Source organism: Catharus ustulatus, chromosome 10, assembly GCF_009819885.2.
Source record: "Catharus ustulatus isolate bCatUst1 chromosome 10, bCatUst1.pri.v2, whole genome shotgun sequence".
Lineage (NCBI taxonomy): Eukaryota > Metazoa > Chordata > Aves > Passeriformes > Turdidae > Catharus > Catharus ustulatus.
Genome location: NC_046230.1, coordinates 15,771,639 through 15,791,234, shown reverse-complemented (window position 1 = coordinate 15,791,234; position 19,596 = coordinate 15,771,639). Strand labels below are relative to the sequence as shown.

At 46.2% G+C, this 19,596-nt stretch overlaps 1 protein-coding gene across 1 annotated transcript in view; it reads left to right on the top strand.

Annotated features, from left to right (window-relative positions):
• Positions 1-218: 218 nt before the first annotated feature.
• The window catches only part of TP63 (tumor protein p63), a 98,044-nt gene continuing 78,666 nt past the window's right edge, over positions 219-19,596 (top strand). Inside the window, exons 1-2 of the mRNA XM_033068713.1 lie at positions 219-360; positions 18,921-19,049. Of these exons, the coding sequence (XP_032924604.1) occupies positions 299-360; positions 18,921-19,049 (191 nt within the window). The 5' untranslated portion in view covers positions 219-298. The remainder of the gene's footprint in view (positions 361-18,920; positions 19,050-19,596) is intronic.

The following is a 19,596-nucleotide window of genomic DNA, read 5'->3' as shown; positions in this document are numbered from 1 at the left end:
GAGCTCCCAACAACAAGTGTGGCCAGCGTACACCAAAGTTTATTAAGGATGTTGAGAGGAGGGGAAAATATCTGTGCAGAAGATGCCCAGCTGGCGAGGAGGGAGTGGTGGTGATGCTCGGGTGACTCTGTGACTCCCATTGGCCAAGTCCCCAGCAGATCCCACCCATCCACAAGTGTAAAATAAATCTCTAAAGTTGTACCTCGTGTACCACTTGACCTTATTGCTTTTAGCCTGCTGGCTTTATATCTATTTATTTATTTATTTCGCTTTGTCCCCAAGGAGGGGCTGGAAGGAAATGAATTTTGAAGCAGCACCTTTCACCACCTTGCCATACTACCCTGATCCCTGCATCCAGCGGTGAGTTGAGCGTGACGTAGCTCTGCTATCGCAGGTTTGATCGCAGTCTCGGTGTAATTGTTAACTTCCCTGCTGTCGGCTGCTGCCAGCTGGGCTGCACGCGGAAAAAATGTGCCTCTCTTCATGCTCAGTGGAGCTTATTATTATTTTTGGCTTTCTAACAGGTTACTGTTTAATTATAGGCATCCGTTGAAGATATCCCCTTTTCCTCTTTGGCATTAGAGGAAAAAAATATATGATAAATAACACGAAAGCTGATAGTATCTTTCCCTGGTGTTTTGGAGCAGAAGTGCTTGGGGTAGCACAGGAATGCCTTTAACTTTCTGTTGTGTGTTTGTTTGTTTGTTTCTTTAAAGTGAAAAAATTCCTGGGAATAATATAAGCTGAAACATTAAGCCCTGAGATTTTGGAATTTAAAGCATAAATAATTAATCTTAAAGATTCAGAGGGAAAAAAAAAAATCTGCCTTCTAAGAGAGAGCAATTTTCCAGGAATATTTTTTCCTTCTGTCTAACAGCCAGCGTCAGAGCCTGACAACCACTCTTATTTTAGCTTTGTTGTTATGCCCAAGTTTTATAACTTTCCAGCAGATAAAAGAGCATGTCCACACGAGGTGTCACAGTATCACATTGTCGGTTTGTTTGTTTCTCCCAATAGAAGATACTATATTTAAGCATGCAAATGACATGTAGATGGTATTTTTCCAGTCGTAAAGTTCGGAGAGGTGAAATCCTCTGGGCACAGTCACTTGTTGAGCTCCTTTAGAAGACTGTCTGTGTTTTGTAAAAGCCCTGGCTGGTGTCTCAGGAGGCATTAATCCCTGGGAGAGTTAACTATTAACTCTGCATCCTTGCAGGGTGCTGGGGAAGGGTGCCCTGCTGCATAGCTCTGTGTTGGGGAAAGGGCTTGGCCACCATCACCCAGCCCGTGGCACTGCAGCCAGCTTTGCCATCTCTGCCTTTTTGTTCCTGCTGTTGTGCTTTGTTACAAGGTTTGTGGGGGCTCTTATGCTCTCTTAATCCGGGTGTTTGGTGCCAGTGCTGTGCGGAGGTCCTGGGGAGGAGAGTGGGGACCTGGCAGCGAGGAGGGGCCGTGTTTGGGGCCAGCAGAGGGAAAGGAGAGGCTGGGGAATAGCACACGGTCCTTGGCCGCGCTGCCAGGGCACAGGAAGATGGAAAGGAGCCAGGGTATTGGATTCCCCAGAGAGACCTTCCACAACACCAGCCCAGGGCTGGCCAGGCACATGCAGCCACGCTGTGATCTCCTGCAAGCCCACTGAGCCCAGCCTGTGGCCAGCAGAAAGCAGGACAGCAGAAAGCAGGACAGGAGAAAGCAGGACAGGAGAAAGCAGGACAGGAGAAAGCAGGACAGGAGAAAGCAGGACAGGAGAAAGCAGGACAGGTGCCGCGCCTGCCCGGCACGGTGGGTCTGGGCTGGCAGCACGGAGTCTTTAGCACATTAATGTTTCCATGGCTGGAAGCCCCAGCCAGGCAAATTCCAAAACTGGAAATGAAGAAAAAGGGAAAATAAACAACAGGGAATGCCCTGACACTGGAAATCGTGAAGTGTACCTGAGCTGTGGGACAGCTTCCCAGCCCGTGAGCTCCTGCCAGATCGTATCCCACCTCACGTCAAATAACAGGTCCAAAAACTGGTGCTGTGGCTCAGGCAAAAAATTCAGCTGGAGCATGAATTAAAGAGAAAAAGAATCCATTGGCTGTATTTGACAGAACTTTTTAAATAAGCCTTTCCCCCCTACAAATCTGCCTTATCCAGCGAGTCAGGCCTTACAGTAGAAATGCTGCTCCTACCACACGCCTTAGCAGCATGATGAGCTTTTGAGTGATCATTGCAGTATGGGAAGCCCCAGGACAGAGAGAATTTGTGACACCCCTCAGTCATAAAACCTGCTTGAGATGTAGCTTAGAGTAACAACATGTCTCAGCTGTTATGCATGTCTCTTTACATGAGCCAAGAGTGGCATTTGTTCAATTATTAGTGACTGTGCTCTGCCACAGGTCAAAATCAGCTCAAAGCTGGTCCTAAAGATACTTTTCTCAGTCTGAGACATGGATAGTCTTCATCATTAAGCTCCACTGATTGCATATTCATGATGTGTTATGTGACATTTCTCTGACTGCTTTAACAAAATTCAATAGTTTCAGAATTGCATTTATTTTACACAGTTTGAAACACTTCTGCTTTGATGTGGTCAAAATACTTTATTTAGCTAGTACCAGTGTGCTTCTTTGCAACCTTAAAATTACGTCTAGTAATTATCTAACCAGCAAACTGATAACGCTGAGCTGAGGTATGCTGGCAAAACACCAATAGTGAAAAGTGTTTTAAGCCCTGTTAAACTGGTGGGAGGGCATGCATGTCACACAGATTTCCCTCTAGTTCAGTGTGGAGGGGGAAGCAGCTACAAATCCCAGGTAAGTCTAAGGTTTGTGGCTTTGATTCACCCTCTGTAATTGCTTCATCTACTTATCTCTTCAGTTTGGGGGCATCCAGCAGGCAGGGCACGTCAGAGCCAGCTAAAACATTTCCTCTGTCAAGAGGTGAAGACACAGCACACCGAGGAGTGTTAGCTAATGTGCCTTTATGATGCTCATATGTTTTATGTCTGTCATTTCACAGGCCACTGTAAAACGATATATCCAAACAACACAGTAATTCAGTGCCACAGATGAGGAAAAATAGCTGAGTGCCCAGACTCTGTGCCTTGTATGATTGTTTGGGCAACTTCAGCCTCTGTCTCAACAGCCCAGCTCCCTCATTAGGCTATTAAATTCTTTGTAAACGTGGGTATCAAAGCAAAGCATCACAAAAAGGGAACTCAGCTGGGTCACAGGGCAGCAGCCTCCTTCTTCACAACCCCACTCATTGCTGTGTGTTGGAGTTCAGTGCTGGAGCTGCAGCCCAGCTAACAGAGGGGCAGAGGAACAGTGGGTGCTGGTGGGGATGTACATCCTTTTGCAGAAGTGAAGGATGCAAATGTAGCTTATGACAGAAGTGAGGTTGTTTGGACAAGTGTATCCTGAATCTGCCCATCTTCTTCTTAAACAGAAAGAGCTGAGATGCTAAAATTCAGCAGACCTCAAAGTCTTTCTACTTCCCTTTTAAAGGGAAATACTTGAAATCAGGAATATGCACACTCAGTGCTCTGGCTCCTGGGACTTGGGAAGTGCTGCTATAGTGACAGAAGCACCTGCACTGAAGTGCCAGCCACTGACCCCCGTGAAATACTGGCTTGGATGGTACCGTGGGAGCTCACCCTGTGCTGCAGGAAACCCAGGTCAGCTCTGAGTCATAAGAAGAGGTGATTATCTGAAACAGGCGGGATTTCCACCTTCCAAGAAGTGCCCACCTAGCTGCAGCTGAAAGCCACTAATGTCAGATGAAGAAGGCACTGTAATTATGATCAAAGTCCAGCTGTTGAGAGCTATGTAATTAGTATCTCTACCCAAAGCTGCTTTTTTTTCAGCTAATGCCTGGTTGGGGGAGTGATGTTTACAGATAAGTTACTTGTGTTCTTGGAAATAATGGTCATTAGGCTGTGTTTTACCCAGGAGCTCTCTTCTTTGGGGGTTGTTGAGAATGCACCTGCTGGTGCACTGTAGCCCTGCCTGCTCTGCTCCTCCCTCTCCCCATGCCCAGGCTAATTGGTGGCCTCAGGATTTCAGGTCGTTGTTCTGTTGAAGGTGTCCACCGTGGCTCACTCCTCCCTTCTGAATGAAAGGGCTCTCACACAAACTGCTCTTTCTCCTTTCATTTCTTGCTTTGTGTTCTCAACACAATGTGATACAGTCCAGCCTCCCAAGTCTCGCTAATAACAGAGGAACAGCCCTGAAATCCTCTTGTCTCTGCAGCATCTGTGCTGGTAACCTGATTTCTCAGACATGGTCCTGAGTTTTGAGGAGGTTGCTAAAACCAAAAAATCAAACAAAACCCCCCAGCCAGGTATGTAGAAAAAAATTGTTTTTAGAAAATAATGAAGAAAATTGTAAGAAATTGCTTAAGGAGGGTATTAGAAATTGGAAAGGAGGGGACTGTTTGGTCCATAGAAACATCATCTATTGGGTGCTGCATCTGGATGGATTTTGGTGAGCAGAGCCTAGTTCCAGCCAGCTAGAGCTCCTGGGTTCAAAGAGATCTTTCATCAGGAGCCTTGCATGTGTCACTTCACCTTCCCCCACTGGTTCCCACACCTATCAAACAGGGCTGGTGAATGGACTGCAGTTATCAGACAGGAGTCTGGCCAAGGTCAATGCTGAACACAGCACAAAGGTGGGAACTCCCTGCACCCCGAGCTCACCACTGCCAACAGGCTCTAGTGAGACTGCAGGCTTCTCTCCTTGCCTTGGGAGGGGACACATCCAGACAAAGCATCTGGCTGCAGCAGCAGGGGGCTGTGTCCCTCATGGCTGTGAATCAATGCTGGAGTATGAGCTCTCCTTTCACTCAGGTATCAGCTGGGTGACACAGGGACAGAGATTTGCTTAAGTTGTCATAGGGTCATGTCCTGCAGGAGCATCTCATCCCATGTGCAGCTCTGCAGAATCCTTGTGTTTGGGCAACTGCACTTTTTTTCTCTTTCCTCATACTATGCTTTGCTAAGGAATAACTGAACTCCTGCTATGACAGAGTGGACAAATTTTAGCTGTCTTCACCTACGCTATGGGAGCCCAAACTTGCTGTGTTGGCAGAAAGACCTGAATTCAAGTAAAGAAAGACACATGACTTGGTGTAGATGTAGTTGCACAAACAGCCACGGATAGTGCAGGTACTTTCCAGAGACTGAGAGGGCCCAGAAATGGTTCTGAGCAGCTTGTGGTGTGCTCAGAGCAGCTGGTGGCTCCTGAAGGAGCAGCACTGGCTCCATGCAGGAAGGAGAGGTGGGAAAATGCTTTTGTTTCTGGCCTTTGTGAGCTCTCTGGGGGTGCTGGTCACATTCACAGTTAAGCTGCTGCCCCTGGTAAAAATTCCATGAGGGAAGGACCACATGGGAGACAGCAGTCCATGTGCCAAAATAACCCTTGTAGAGCAGCTCTGCAGTGGACATGCTGCCAGCACGGGACCTCTCACTGCCTGCAGCACCTCATCTGGGATGTGTGCTGCTGGTGCTGAGGAGGGGAGGGTATTTATCTCATCTTTGAGGTCTATTCTTCGGTCACTGTCCTGTTCCTGTACTGCAATCTCATCAGAAGATGGGTTTAAAAGATAGAATACTTGCAAAAAAGTGCTCAAGAGTTGCACACTGAACCCTCTTCAGTTCTCTCTTCCTGGCAGAGCCCCTGAAGTCTTCTTATCCCTGCTGCCCTCCTCCATTCTGTCCCTGCTGGACCTCTTTACTCCACAGTCACTGACAAGGACAGTACTTTTTCTTCTTCAAAACAGTATAGGCTTCTCAAGAAAATATTTGTCTGCTTGGAGGTCCTTTTGGTGCTGCTTAAAGGATTAAAGTGGAACCACACCAACCTTTTTCTTTTTTTCCTCAGATCCCAAAGGACTGCAAGGAGAATATGTGAAATCTTTCATGGAGTCCTTTGTACTGTGAGGAAAGTATATCTGATTTATAGTGCCTTGCCAAACTTCCAAAAATGCTGAAGAAATTAAAGAAGCAAGTTCTTAATAGTTCATCTGTTCAGAGGCATTTAGGGTGTTCATTCTACATGTTATAATTCCATGCTGATTTACATTGTACCTTCTGCTACAAGCCAATTTGCAAAAGCTTCTCTCCACAAACACCAGGATTTCTGACCTGATACAAAGCAAAAGGACTCAGCTTTGATTTGGGGAAAAATAAAACCCTCTGCTGCTCAACATGTGTCCAAAATACTTTTGAAGCTTTCCTTACAAAAAAAATTTTCTATAGGAGTAATAAGGTATGGGGGAGGAAGAGGGGTCTTGGATGAGGAGGAAATCAAGGCAGCTTGGCTTTCAGTTTGGTGCCTGGCTCTAAGCTAGTTTTGCACTTATGTGTCCTGGGAATGTGGACATGGTGGTAGGAGCCAGTGGTTATACTGACATGGAAATTTTGCCTTCTTTTTACCTTAAAATTTTGTAGTCCATGATCAACACTGAAACAATCAGAATGAAAATAATTTGCTATAATAGATTTCTGAGGTTTGACTAGCTCTGCTGATAATAGATAACAGCAGCTCAGATAGCGTCATGAAAACATCTGTATCTGTTCTTAGGCCTTACTTGGGAGTTTTTGGTGCCTGTTTACAATCACTCCTTTGTAGCAGATTACCTCCCCACAGGATTTTGCTGCTGAGTCATTTCCCATCAGGTGTTCAAATGCCACAGGTGGTCTGATGTGATAAATACCAGTACACATAAGCAAGGGGAATTCAGTTAGGGCATGGAGCTATAAAGAGAGCAGCCACCTCCCCAAGTGAGAAGGGGGAAACCCTGCAGTAAATGATCAGGGCTTCAGTAGGCTCTTTGCAACATAAAAACAAGCCTGCTTACAAAACCTTGCCCTGGGAGGTTCAGTGCCTGTGTGGTTTAATAATGTTGATAGGCACAAAAGTCACTGTAGGCTGAACAAATGTATGGAAAGAAGCTCGAATTGTGCTGGTGAGCTGGATGCTGCCAACAGCAGTGGCTCAGCTGTGTATTGCCAGCAGTGTCTGGGGAGCAGGAGCTGGTGGGGAGCAATAGTGGGATGGCTGGAATTGCTGTAAGTGGGTATATGAGGTGGCAGTGACAGGTGTGAAACTGTAGTTCACCTGGCTCTGAGAGCTAACATGGGCACTAGGGGCTCAAATATTACAGGGTTAAAACACACCATAGAAACAACAAAATTTATTTATACAGTTTTCCAAGTTTGGTTGTTCATATTTGTGAATTTTCATCTTAAAATGGAAACATCATTCCTGTTTTTCATGAAAAGGGTGATGCCATATGTATTCACAGCACTACAGCAGCTACAGCTTTAAAATTATCACAAGCAAAAATCATAAATCACATTAGGTGTGGCAATGTATTGATAAAATTATAGGGAGTCAACCCTGTAATTTCTTAGCACTCAGCATAGTTACAAAAGCAGAGATCCTGTGAGCGCTCCAGGTAGCATTCCCTTACACACCAGCAGTGCTCCTGACAAACACTTCATTTGTTCCTGTCCTCCAGGACTATAATCTGCTCTTAATTCTTTGTCCTTCATCTACCCTGTCTTGGAGCTATTTTGTGACACACAGAAAGGTTTTTGCAAGTGCTCTTATTTTTGAGAGAAGGATTCTCTGCCCTTGGGCTTAGGAATAGCTGCCCTGCCACCGAGTTGCCACACGCTGAAAAACGCTGGTGTGGTATTTAGCAGAAGAGCTCCTTTTCCTGTAGGAGCATCACTGGTGGCAAGGGTGAGCAGTGGGAGTTAATGTTTAGTATCCAAAACACACCAGATTTCACGGGTTGGCTGGGGGGAGTGGGGTGGCTAACAAGTTTGGGAAGCTTCAACCAAATTCATATTACAGGAATCTGCACCTAACATCTGCTTTGCTGGTGTTTCTGTTTGCATTTTAATTATTTACTGAAACTCAGGATGTTGCTGTTTACAGTTTCCTGCTTCTAAAGAGTTCAGGGGACTTTCTGTATTACCATGATGATTTATTTGGTTTTTTAATAATTCAGCCTTTGAGAGAAAGCTTGTGAGCAGGACTTTCTAAGTCCCCTGAGCAGTTCATAAGGAGTTTGAGTATTAAAAGACAGAAGCAGCTCCTGTAAGAGTAGGTACCTTAGGGAGCCAAGTGTCTTACCTGGCTCAACACAAAATGTCACAAGCCTTTTGCAGTAGGCAGTCTGAGAACTGTCATGTTCTAAAAAAGAAGCACATGTTTCATGCTCCCTGTCTGTCTCTCTCTTCTCTCACTGTATTAGTATAACTAAATGCCTTGTAATGCATAGTTTCCCAGGGCTGAAAATCAGCCTGGGCTGCCTGATTTCTCTTGGTTTGCTTCCTCTTGGTGGGGTGACATGCTGAGATAGCCCGTGTGGGATGTCCTCTCCCTGCTGCCTCCTCACAGTGGCCAAATTTGGGAAATGCCTGTCCTGTATGCATGGGACAAGGAGCTCAACACCTGCTGCTCAGCATGCACAGGTGCCAGCACCTTCCTGGAGGCTGCATCTGCAGCACACCAAGACTTGGGCAAAAACACCCAGGAGCTGTTGGGGCAACCCTGGCAGAGGCACGATCTCACTCCTTCACATGTCAAAAACGTTCAGATCTCAGCAAGTTGAAAGGAAGCTCCACTCTTGGCAGGGTGTGTTACTGTCCTGGGGACCGAATGCCCTTAATACTACTGATAGTGATATAGTGCAAGCAGGAAAGAGGCTGCAGGCACCATGCCAGACTTTGAACAGAGCTCAGAGCATGTTGCAGGGCTACAACCCCATCATGAGCCATTGGGGCCACAGCTCCTGCTCTCTGCATCACACAGTCTCCACTTGTGTTACCAGGCAGGGCAGCCAGGAGCTCACAGAGATCTCCCTCGCAGTCACCCAGTGCACAGCAGGTCCCTGGTTTGGGGGCCCAGCCACACTGGTGATGAACCCTTGATCTGGGGTTTCTCTCAGGTTCTCGTGGTCAGGTAGTGCCTGCAGCTGGCACTTGCTCTGAGGGTGCACAGTTCTCAGGAAGAGATGAGCTCAGGCCATTTGGGGTGGACTGGGGTGTCAGAAGTTGAGCTGAGATTGTGCCTAACTTGCCTGTGCTGCATAAAATGAGAGGTTTGGGCTAACAGTGCTCATGGGCATTTCCTCTCCAGACAGCCAGGGCTCAGGCCAGAGCCATGTCTCAAAAACATGCTTGCATGTAGGTAAGGGACAGTACACAAAGCAGACCTTGAACTCTGGCCAGAGCAGCAGTGTGATGTAGCTGAGGTCTTTCCTTGCCACTCTGCCCCTGCTGCAAGTGGACTTTTCCTGTTGGGCTTGGATATTTTTTTCCCTTGTGTCTGGCCTTTACCAGAGTCAGTTTCTGACACCATGACTGCCTTTCTGAAGTTCTAATTTGCTTGGCTGAATTATTTTACCATCTGTAATAAATAAATAAAGTAATTTTTGATTCTGTGTTGTGATCTCTGTGCTGATGTGATGGAGGTAGACCAGTGAAAACTTAGAGATGCTGGTTGCACTCAACACTCCAGAAGTTTGGCAGACAATAATTAAGACAGTCCCATTTCCTGTGGGAAATGCTGAAAGCTCCTTGTAAAAAATAGCAGCGATACGAGGTAGATATTTTTATTGGGTAAATGCTGTGATAGCAGGAAAAACACTGAAGGTCAAATCTCAAGAGGTGAATTTGATTTAGCAAGCCTCAAGAAGATGAGATTTCTGGCCATTGCCTCTCCAGAACTTTGCAATTTTCCTTATTAGAGATCCAAAATCACTACAGAAGAGTAGTGATGAAGACCTATGATAGCTGTATTTTTCTCATGACTGACACCTCTTGAAAATGACCTCTCCTGCTTTTATTTCTGGGGCTGTTGTTTTATTTCTTTTAATATTCCCTGACACTGCAGAGATCTGAGTATCTGAAAGGATATGGCTAACTGGTTTGGGCTGCTTTGGACATTTAAGACTGCTCCTCCAGGAAAGATGAGGGGTCTCCCCATCCTGTGCAGCAGAATGCAATAGCAGAGGTGTCTGAGTTCCTACTTCCCCAGGCACCTGCTGCAGATTACTGATGGTGGACAAGTGGGCCATGGAGTGATTTTGGGTTAGGAACTGAGCTCAGAGAGACAAGAAATGGTCTCTGTTGTCTTCAGTTGTAGCTGCAGCTGGACAGCAGAGGCTGGCATGTGGCAGCAGGGCTGGAGGCAGCAGTGACCCATCAGGAGATGCCTCAGCAGAGAGCTGTGCTGTCCCCTCCTCCCCTGAGGGGAGGACTCATCACTCTGTTCATGCTGCTGTGACGCTACCAGGGCTGTCTGGCTATGAAAACTCCTATATAAACTTTGAAAGTTAGACCCAAACACATGCTCTCTGCTGGGTATTGAAAATAGAGCAAATTATATCTATTACTTAGACCTAGGTGATTTATTATTTTTTAAAGGGACTTGCAAATGTTTTGTGGCTTCTGGACAGTTTGCCTGCAAAGTTTCTGTTACAACACTTATTTTTGGACTTAGACCAAAAATACCTCAGAATTTTGAGGGCTGGGCCTGGATTTTCCACTTGTGCTGCTTTTGAGAAGACTTTCTCACTTACTGCAGTGAAAGATCTTATCTTTGTCCAGCTGCTCTGACTCTTCCTTCTCCAGATGGGCACTGCTTCTCACCACCACTGCAATAGGTTTGGAAAAGGGATTGACTGGAAAAGTGAGTTACAAAATAATGCAAATGCTTTTAATTTGTTTTGGGTTCAAGACTTTCTTAAAATTGATTATTTATATTTTCTTTTTTTATCTAAACTTGGAAAGTCTTGGGACCATATTTCCCTGGAGATGCACTGATTGTTAACAGGTGTCTATGTGCTATACCAGTTTGGGGACACTGTTATACGTCAAGAATGGAAGAACAAAGCTGGACAGGTCACCCAGGAGCTGGGGGCTGAGCTTGGGTGTCCTGAGCTCCAGGTTTGCATTCTAACCCTGGGCTTCTCCACACAGGTTGGGTGCTCTTCTGTGGCTTATGAGGAGTTTGTAGCCCAGACTAGAAAGCACCAATTGCAGTGGGCAGGTGAAGGAATTGCTGTGGCAGTGCTTCACCTTGGCCAGGGTTGAGAAATGGAGTGGGCGTCAGGGCTGAGCAGAAAGGAGGGGATGTCCATGGCTGAGCTTCCAAGGACAGGTAAAAAGGGGGTGTCAAAAGATGAGTGGGTGATAAGAGACATCTGGGAAAGTTCATAAGATGCTGAAGGAAACCTTGAAGGAAAAAAATAGGGGTTACATTTAGGGGAGAGTGTCTCAAGTGCTGGTGGAGTGCTGAGCTGCATGCAGCCACGAGGATGAAACCTCTGTTACGCAAAAGCGGTCCCTGCTGTCAGGCTGACAATGATGATACATAGATAGCTGAGTAGATGAGCTGTTGATAGAAGATGCAGTGTGTTCCTGGGCTGTGGAGGCACTGAAATTGTTCAGCTTCAAGAAGCCATTCCCAGCAGTTTGCAGGGAGCAGGCCATGCAGTGCTCGTTCTTGGAGCCCCAGTGGGAATGCAGAGGGAGTCTTTTCCTCCCAGAGGAGCTCTGCAGCCAGCACTGGAGCAGAGCACTGGAGTGGGGCACAGGGCTGCAGTGATATAATGTGCTTTGAGGGGCTGCCACAAAGCTGCAAATGTTGCATCACTGCAGGCAGTCGTACTCAGATGACTCTAACTGAAAGGAGATGATGAAGGAAGAAAAATCCCCCTTACGTTTTGCATCATGGTGAATTAGGAGGATTATTTTGTACAGCCAGTTTCACTTTTTTGATATAAGTCAGTGTTGCCTGTGCACTCAAGATTTGAGTAAACACCAAACCAGGAAGCTGAACCATCCCTTCCTACCCCTTTCCATTCATCTCACACACATATGCTTCCAGAAGACAAATCCAAATCACAGGGAGATGAAGATGCACTGTTAGAATAGACCCTAGCAGAACACTCAGCTTTCCTGTGAGACAGAACTGCTTTATTTCCTCTAAATACCATACAGCTCACAGCTGAAACAGGGTGTGTACAGGACAAGCACTCTTTCCTGGAGGACAGGAGAAGTTAACAGTGTTCCCTGGTCTGTCCTTGTCAGATGCTGTAGGACACCAGCAGTGTCGCAGAGCCCTTTGCTGCTGCCACTCCCTGTTCCTTCCCATGTTCCCCACATCTCCTTGGCTGTTGGCTACTTCTGAGATCAGGGTTCACCCTTCTGGCAGTGAGCTTCTTTAAATGCATACCCCTGTGAGACTCCACTGCTTTTCTCACTGCTGCCCCTCCCTGCAACCCATGCTACTGTTCACGTTTTTTTAGTGAGACCAGATCTGTGAAACATCTGACAAATGTGGGAACTGGGAAAAAAACCTGAACCATAGGTGGAAGTTATATTCTGTCTCAAAAGAATCCTCTGTTGGTCTTTGTTATTCCTTACATTTGCCCTTTCTAACCCATGCATCTATCAGTATTCTTTTGGAGTAAGATTTTCTAGGACTGACACATAGGAGCAGCTTACATGCAAAGACAATATGAAGGATTTAAAGAACTTGATGGAAGTCTAAATTTTAAGGTGCTAAACCTGAAAGCTCAGCTTAAAATCGAAAGGAGAATGAACACTAGTGAGCTCAGTTCAGCACAACCTGCCTTTGCCAGGATGGGAGTCAGTCCCTTTTGGGCTCATGTGAGCTAAGACCTTGGAATATGGCATCAGGCAAAGAAACAAGGAGGAAAATCCATTCTACAGTGCAATTCATGCTGGGAAGAGAGGCTGCTTGATGATGAAGTAGACATAGAAAGAGGTGCAATAGAGGTTGATGAAATTCAACTGCAATCTTCTCCGAGGGGCTGGAGAGCCTGCTCCCTTTCCCCCCTGTTCAGGGGGTAGAACTGAAGCTGTTTGACTTCTGAAGGTCCCTAGCTTTGGAAGAGGGTTACAGGGGGGTGCTTCAGGGTGTGCTCTGCTGGCTGAGGGTGGCTGCTCCAGGCACGGGGGACAAGAGCCGCAAGTCGGGGAATTCCAGATGACATCGCCTGCCAGGCGCACGCTTGTCCCGTGCTGCCAGACCCGCATCCTTCTCCTCTTGCACAGCTGTGAGCTTCATGAGGTACCGATGGCTACAAATCGCTGCAGCGTTACAGTGCAGAGCAGGGGGAATTCCAGCTCCACCGGGGCTGCCAAGTTCCTCCAGTTTTAACGGTGCGATCTGAAAAGGAGCCCCCTCCCCACGCAAAAACTAAAAATACAACCGACACCAGGATTCAGGCATTTAGACGTAATGCTCATGAACTTTACATCGCTTGTTTAGCATTGCTTTCGATGGGCTTCAAGGTGTAACTGGAGAAGGCAGGGACGAGCATGTGGATTGGGATTGCTGGAGGTGAAGCTGCTGAATCCTCTGTGACTTAAATCTCTATCCAGCTCGCACCCTGTGGTGGCTGAGGAGTAATATACTAATATGCACATGAATGAAGGGATTTTAAGGGGTTAAATCCTGTATAAATTCAGGATTAGGTTTTAGTCTGGATTGGAATTCTCCTTCCACCCTGAACTCTGTGTGTGTCACAGCATTTCTGCAACTCTTGATTTTCATTCCTAGGATCAGCATTTTGGTGTCTGAAGAGAAATGAAGTTTGGGAGTTTCTTAGTGCAGGTGGTACAGCATATACTCTACCTAAAGAAATTAAGGCCTTTCTGAATTTCTCTATCTAAACACCCAAAATCACTAGTTCCTTTTAGAGCAAGCACCAGATTGGGACTCAGGTGACCAAGGCTGTATTTATGGCTTGCTGACTAATGCTGAGTAATTCTATGGCCTCCTGGTGTCTCAGTTTAGTCACAGGTAATATGGCAGTATCACACTATCTTCCTTTGCAGAGAGCACTTTGAGAACTATGAATAAAATGAGGCATATTAGATGTCCTTATTTAGACATCATGAATCATTTGTTGGGTACACTGGTATAATGTGGAAGTGCTCTCCTCATAAGAACAGATGTTCTTCTCTCTGCGTCAAGGTTTCCGGAGTACTCCACTAGCATATTGCTTAAGGGACTAACCTGTGAGAAAAGAGTGACATTTGTAACTTAGACAAAACTTCTCTGGCCCCATCTGCATGTCCACTAAGAACTACAGGCTCAGACATAGAAAACTGTACAGCATTGACACACCTCATAGGGAGAAGCAGAAAGCAACACCCTGCAGTTTTGGCAACAAGCAGAAAGCTCCAAATCATTTTGCTCATCCCTGTTGTGAAATATTTTATGTTACAAAATTTTACCAGTATAGCTTTACACCGACATCAAGCCACAAAGTTCTGCACCCCTAAACCATATTGATAATTTCTGAGAATGTGCACTCTGCAGGAAAAACACAAACCAAATGAGAGCCCCAGTTTTTGAGGGAAGTTAGGGAGAAATGGAGGTGCTTGGACCTCTTAAAACCCAACACAGCAGCTTCACCGAAATATTAATTTCTGGTTTCTTCATAAACCATGCTATTAATCCAGGAGTAGTTCAGAGTGTTGAAGCACCAAGTTTTGGATGAAAAAAACAAAGGAAACCAGCTACCTCTTGGTTGTGACAGTCTTTATTTTTGGAAGGAGGTTGCTGGACTCACACATGTGCCAGCGGTGCTCGGGCTGTGCCTGTGTCAGATCTGACCCTCTACCAAGCAGGTGGCATCTGCCTTTAAGGTCCAAAGACACACAGGAGGGGCTGGGCTGTACATGCTCAGTGTCACGCCTGGCTCTGTCCTGGGAGCTCGTGGCTTTTCCCCAGGGGTAAGTCAAACCTGGCTCTTTTGGTTTAAACCCTTTCTAAGAAAGATTGTTTGCAGTGAAAGGTGGTGTTTTGGGTGAGAAGTGTTGCTGTGTTGCAGTAGTTGAGTTTAGTAGCTTTCTGTCATTGTTTCCTGGGGTGGAGAGTGCTTTGTTTTGTCTTTAATTTCTTTGATAAGAAGGGAGGAAAGCGGATAATGTGAAGAATGGAAGGATGTGCTTAGAGTGAGCAGTGGGAGCAGAAATGGTCCTGTTTTCTCTGCACTTTGCCACCACTTTTGTGTCATGCTGGGCCAAGCAGTCAGGGCTTCGTTTTCTCCTGGGATGTGACCCTCAGCTCCAGGGAAAGGCAACAGCAGTGTGCCCACAGCTTAGGAAATGCTGTGCTTTGCTCGTTGGTTTTTGGAAGGGCACATTACTCTTTGGTTTGGTTGGTTTTTTGTTGCTTTTGGTGTTTGTTTTTGTTTTGTTGTTTTTTGGGTTTTTTTGTAAAGTTTAATATTCCCAGCCTTCCAGAAGACTCTGGAATGGAGTGTGGGCACAGCTACAGGGGATGCCTGGTGCTGTCACTGCTGTGCTTTGCAGAGATGTCAGCGATGGGTGGGATGGCAAAGGGGATCAGCTGGGACACGTCCCCACTCACGGGGCTGTAGCAGCTCTGCTCGGGAGAACCACAGCAATCAGTGTGCCTGGGGTCCAGCCCACCAGGTGAACTGGAGAAGTGCTTCCACCTGCACTCTGGGCTGCCTTTGTTTCAGATAAATAGCACCTCAGTGGGAGGGCAGGGCTGCCTGAAACCTGTCCTGGGGTTCCCTGGCTCAGGAGCAGTGTCCCAGCACCGTGTGAAGGAACGCTGCTCTTGGTGAGGTGCTGCTTCTGTGAGAAGACTTAACTTGCTATTAATAATCCCCTGGTGGTTTTTAAAGGAGGGGCTGGTGGATGCAATGTCCTATTTAACTTGCAGTTTGATGGGGGCTGTAAATCCCCCTGTAGTTCCTGGTGCAGTTAGTGCTCTCTGTTTGTGAAAAGCATCCTGTCAGATAGTTCAGCAGTTGCTGCAGGGACTTACCTTGTAAGCTCTAAGCACAAGGCTCCCTGCCATGCCTTGTTCTGCTGGAGTCAGTATTTTGGTATGAGAGGCTGTGCTCAGTGGTGCCATTTCCTGCCCTGGCCTTTGGGATGAGCAGATGTAGGTAAAAGGAATGTTGCTTAAATGTCTGTTAATAAAAAAAGCATTTGGTTTATAGAAGCAATTTAAGGCTGTTAGTTAAGGAAAATAGCACTAATTTAGATTCTATTGAGACCACAGGAAAGGAGACAGTTTATCTTGCATGCAGTGTTGTGCTGAGCTAAGTTGGTTTTCTTGCCTTTTGACAGCTCTTTCCCACCTGAGAACATGGTGTACCAAACTGAGTAAAAAGCAGTGTTCACTGTAATGCTGGGGCCACCTCTCTAATGCTGTGACTTGTCACAGCTGCCTTGCCAGGGCTGACTGCCCAATCTTGCTGCCTCCTTTGGAACTAGATCTGGACAGGTAGCAAAGGTGCTGCAGAGAGTGTTGAAGGAGTCTCTGTGAAAATATTAACTAGGAGACTCCTTGTGCTTAGTGTAGAGGAAATGTGCCTTTTTGGCCATCAGGTAAAATTTGGTAATGCTTTTCCTAGAAACAGTGAGCTAGGAGCTGGTCTGGCTACAGGGGTAAGGATGATGCAGCTGGAAAATGTCAGTCTCTGGAGAAATTTAGAGTTGTTTAGTAGAGGGATGTACCAGCTGTGTCCTTGACTGGTGCAATGCTTCCAACAGCTCTGCTGGCTGCAAAGGTGTAGAGTACAAACCTGGCTTTATCAGTCCATGCAGCTGGTATCTCCTGCACTGCTTGGTTGGGGCAGGTTTGTGAAATTGCAGCTGAACAGGACCATCAGGACCAGAGAAAGCAGGGTGAACTCAGACACTTTGTGTTTTTGAGGACTCTGTCCAGCAGTGAACCAAAGCTGGGGCATGCTGTGGCATGCAGGAACTCTGTTGCACTGAGACTTTTTGAAGGAAAGGTCTGGTTTGTTATAACTCTTTTTTCATTGAAGTTAGTTCCTGTCTGTATAGGAATGGCAAGCATTTTTTAGTGTACAAGTCAAGAGCAGTTGTGATAAGTGGCAAATAATTGTTAAAAGTGAGCACTTTATGGCTTGAGAGAACCTGTTGTGGGGTTTCTCTGCCCGTTTGTGGTGGCCAGGACTGGGTGCAGGGTGTTGAGCAATGCCTGTGGTCTGTCTGGGTTTAGCAGCAGAGGAGGTTGCTGGGCTTCCCACTGCGCTCCTCCAAGGCTCATGGTGGCACTGACCTGCAATTTATACAACAGGCTTCAGGCCAGATTGGTTCTTCTGGGTTTCAATTTCTTGAGTGTCCTAGCTGACTTGAAAGCCTGAAAGGAGTAGTTTTGGGTACTTTGTGGGATAACTGCTGCTCTCAGAAGATTTGTGATTATTTTTTCACATGTGGTGTGGGCATGCACTTTCATCTGTGAGGCAGAGTCATTACCCATGCATTTCATTTTTGTTTCTGGCTGTTCATGAACTTTTAAATTATGCTGGAAATCTTTTTCCTAATCACAAAAAAGGATGAGGACTTGAAATGATGCTTTTACCTATTTTGAGGCGTGCCTAGCACTGGCTCCAAGGGGCTTTTAAGCCACTTTGATTTCCTTTAGCTTAGAGTAAGTCTACTCTTTTCTAAGAGCATGCAGTTCTGTGGACAGCTGAGGTGAGGAAAGCCCAGATTTTTGCAGACTAGAGTCATCCTCAAAATGCAAGAGGCTATAAAAATTCAGTAAAGAGAGCTAGATACCTCTCTTATAGCAACCAGAAGTAAATACTTCAGGAAAGGTGAAGTGAAAACACTATAGTGTGATCCTCCCTCTGAAACACCTTCTTAATTTTGACAGCTTAATAATTGGGGTCTTGCACACAATTTATTTAGACCATTGTGTTAATCAGGACCAGCATGTGCCAAACCAAATACTAGTTCAGTTCTCTTTGGAATCCAGTTATAACCTTGGCTCCTGCCACAGCCATTCCCCTGGCACAGAATGTGCTCATTCACTTGCATTGTGCTGAAATAACTCTCTGGAAAGGAGGAATTGGAGAATGGAAATTTGGCAGGACAGCCCTAACTCTGTAGCAGGGAAGGTGGTCACCTGTCTCATCCTCTGAGGTTGAACTGAGAGTTTTTGTCAACTGCAAATATACTGGAGAAATCCCTCCCACCCCTTTATATCCCTGCAGCCGTCAAGTATTTTGACATGAGTGTAAAAGCTGCTGTGTTTGAATTTAGAAATTTGCCAGTGGGATGAGAATGTGCAGCTGTGGAGGCACGGGTGCTCCAGCTCTGTCACTGCTCCTCTGGGGCCCACCTATTTCTGTGAGGCTTGTGGGAGCTTAAGGGGATAAAAATGACCAAGGTAATTAGCAGATCTGGTGGAAATCAGTTGGTCTGGCTCAGAAATTGGCAGAAGTGAGAAGGCACTAGACAAGCAGATAAAATCTGATGTGATTGAACTTACTTCCATAGAATAGAAAACAAAAATATTGTTTTTTATAATTACACAAAGTTAAAACAAAATCAAAAAACCCAAAACAAACAAAAGCACAAACCAATACTTGGTTCAAGACCTCTGCTGCAGTGGCTGGGTGTAGAAGTCACCTAAATCATTCAAGGGTATGCCATTCAGACAGGCAAACAGCCTGGGACAGTGGAATCCCACATTGCTTAACTGCTTCACCCTCTGCAAAGACTGTCTGCTGCATTGATAATTTGGGGGAAAATGGAAAGTGGTTTGTTTGGGATTTTTTTCTCTGCTCTGGGATTTTTAGGACACAGCAGCCCAGTGGACTCTGAGGGGTGTTTGACTTACTGTGAAGGATGGCCAAATTCTCTCCCATCTAAATGCAGCATCTGCAGCAGTGTGGAATGTGTGTTGTACAGCTGTGAATGTCTCAGGCATTCAGTGTGTCTCCTTTTTCACACAATAGCTTCTATTTATGGGTTTTCATCGAGCTGGACTCATGCATTCAACATGTCTTTATGTATGCTTTTCTTTTTCTTTTGGTTTGTTGTTTTTTTTGTTTGGTTTTTTTTTTTTTTGCTTTTGTTTTTTAAGGTTTGTAGAAACTCCGAGCCCCTTCTCCTGGAAGGAGAGTTACTACCGCTCAGCCATGTCCCAGAGCTCTCAGCCCAGGGAGTTCCTCAGCCCAGAAGTAATCCAGCATATCTGGGACTTCCTGGAACAGTAAGTAGCCCTTGCAGGGAACATATGGAAGGTGTTTCAGGACAGGATGCCTCCATAACTAGGCTGCTCAGGAGATTGGTGCTGGGGAGTTTGGAATTTTCTGCATTAGTTGATTAGATCTGGGAGTGATGACTGGGTGTGTCAGTCTGTGGTGACTGACAGCTCTGGAGCTCTCCAGCTGTGGGACCAAGTGCAGTGGTCAGCAGTGACACTGACTCTGCCAGGCCCCTGGTGGCTGAGCTGGCTGCTTCCCAAGGCTCCCCTCGGGACATGGACTCACTCTGTGTCCAGGCTGTGTTTTCCCTTGCTGATGCCAGGGGAGAGGAGGTGAAGATGGTGCAGAGTTCACCCTGTCAGATCCATTGAATGAAGGAAAACTGACTCTGTTCCCATTCCTGACTTGCTGTGACTGATGCTGAAACAATCACTGCTATAAATCTTCCATGAGTTTTGTCTTTCAGTGGTTTGACTCTGCTCTTGCCTCAGAGCAAGTGAAATGTCCCTCTGGGCCCCATCCTGCTCAGGGGCTGCTGTAGCTCAGTGCTGA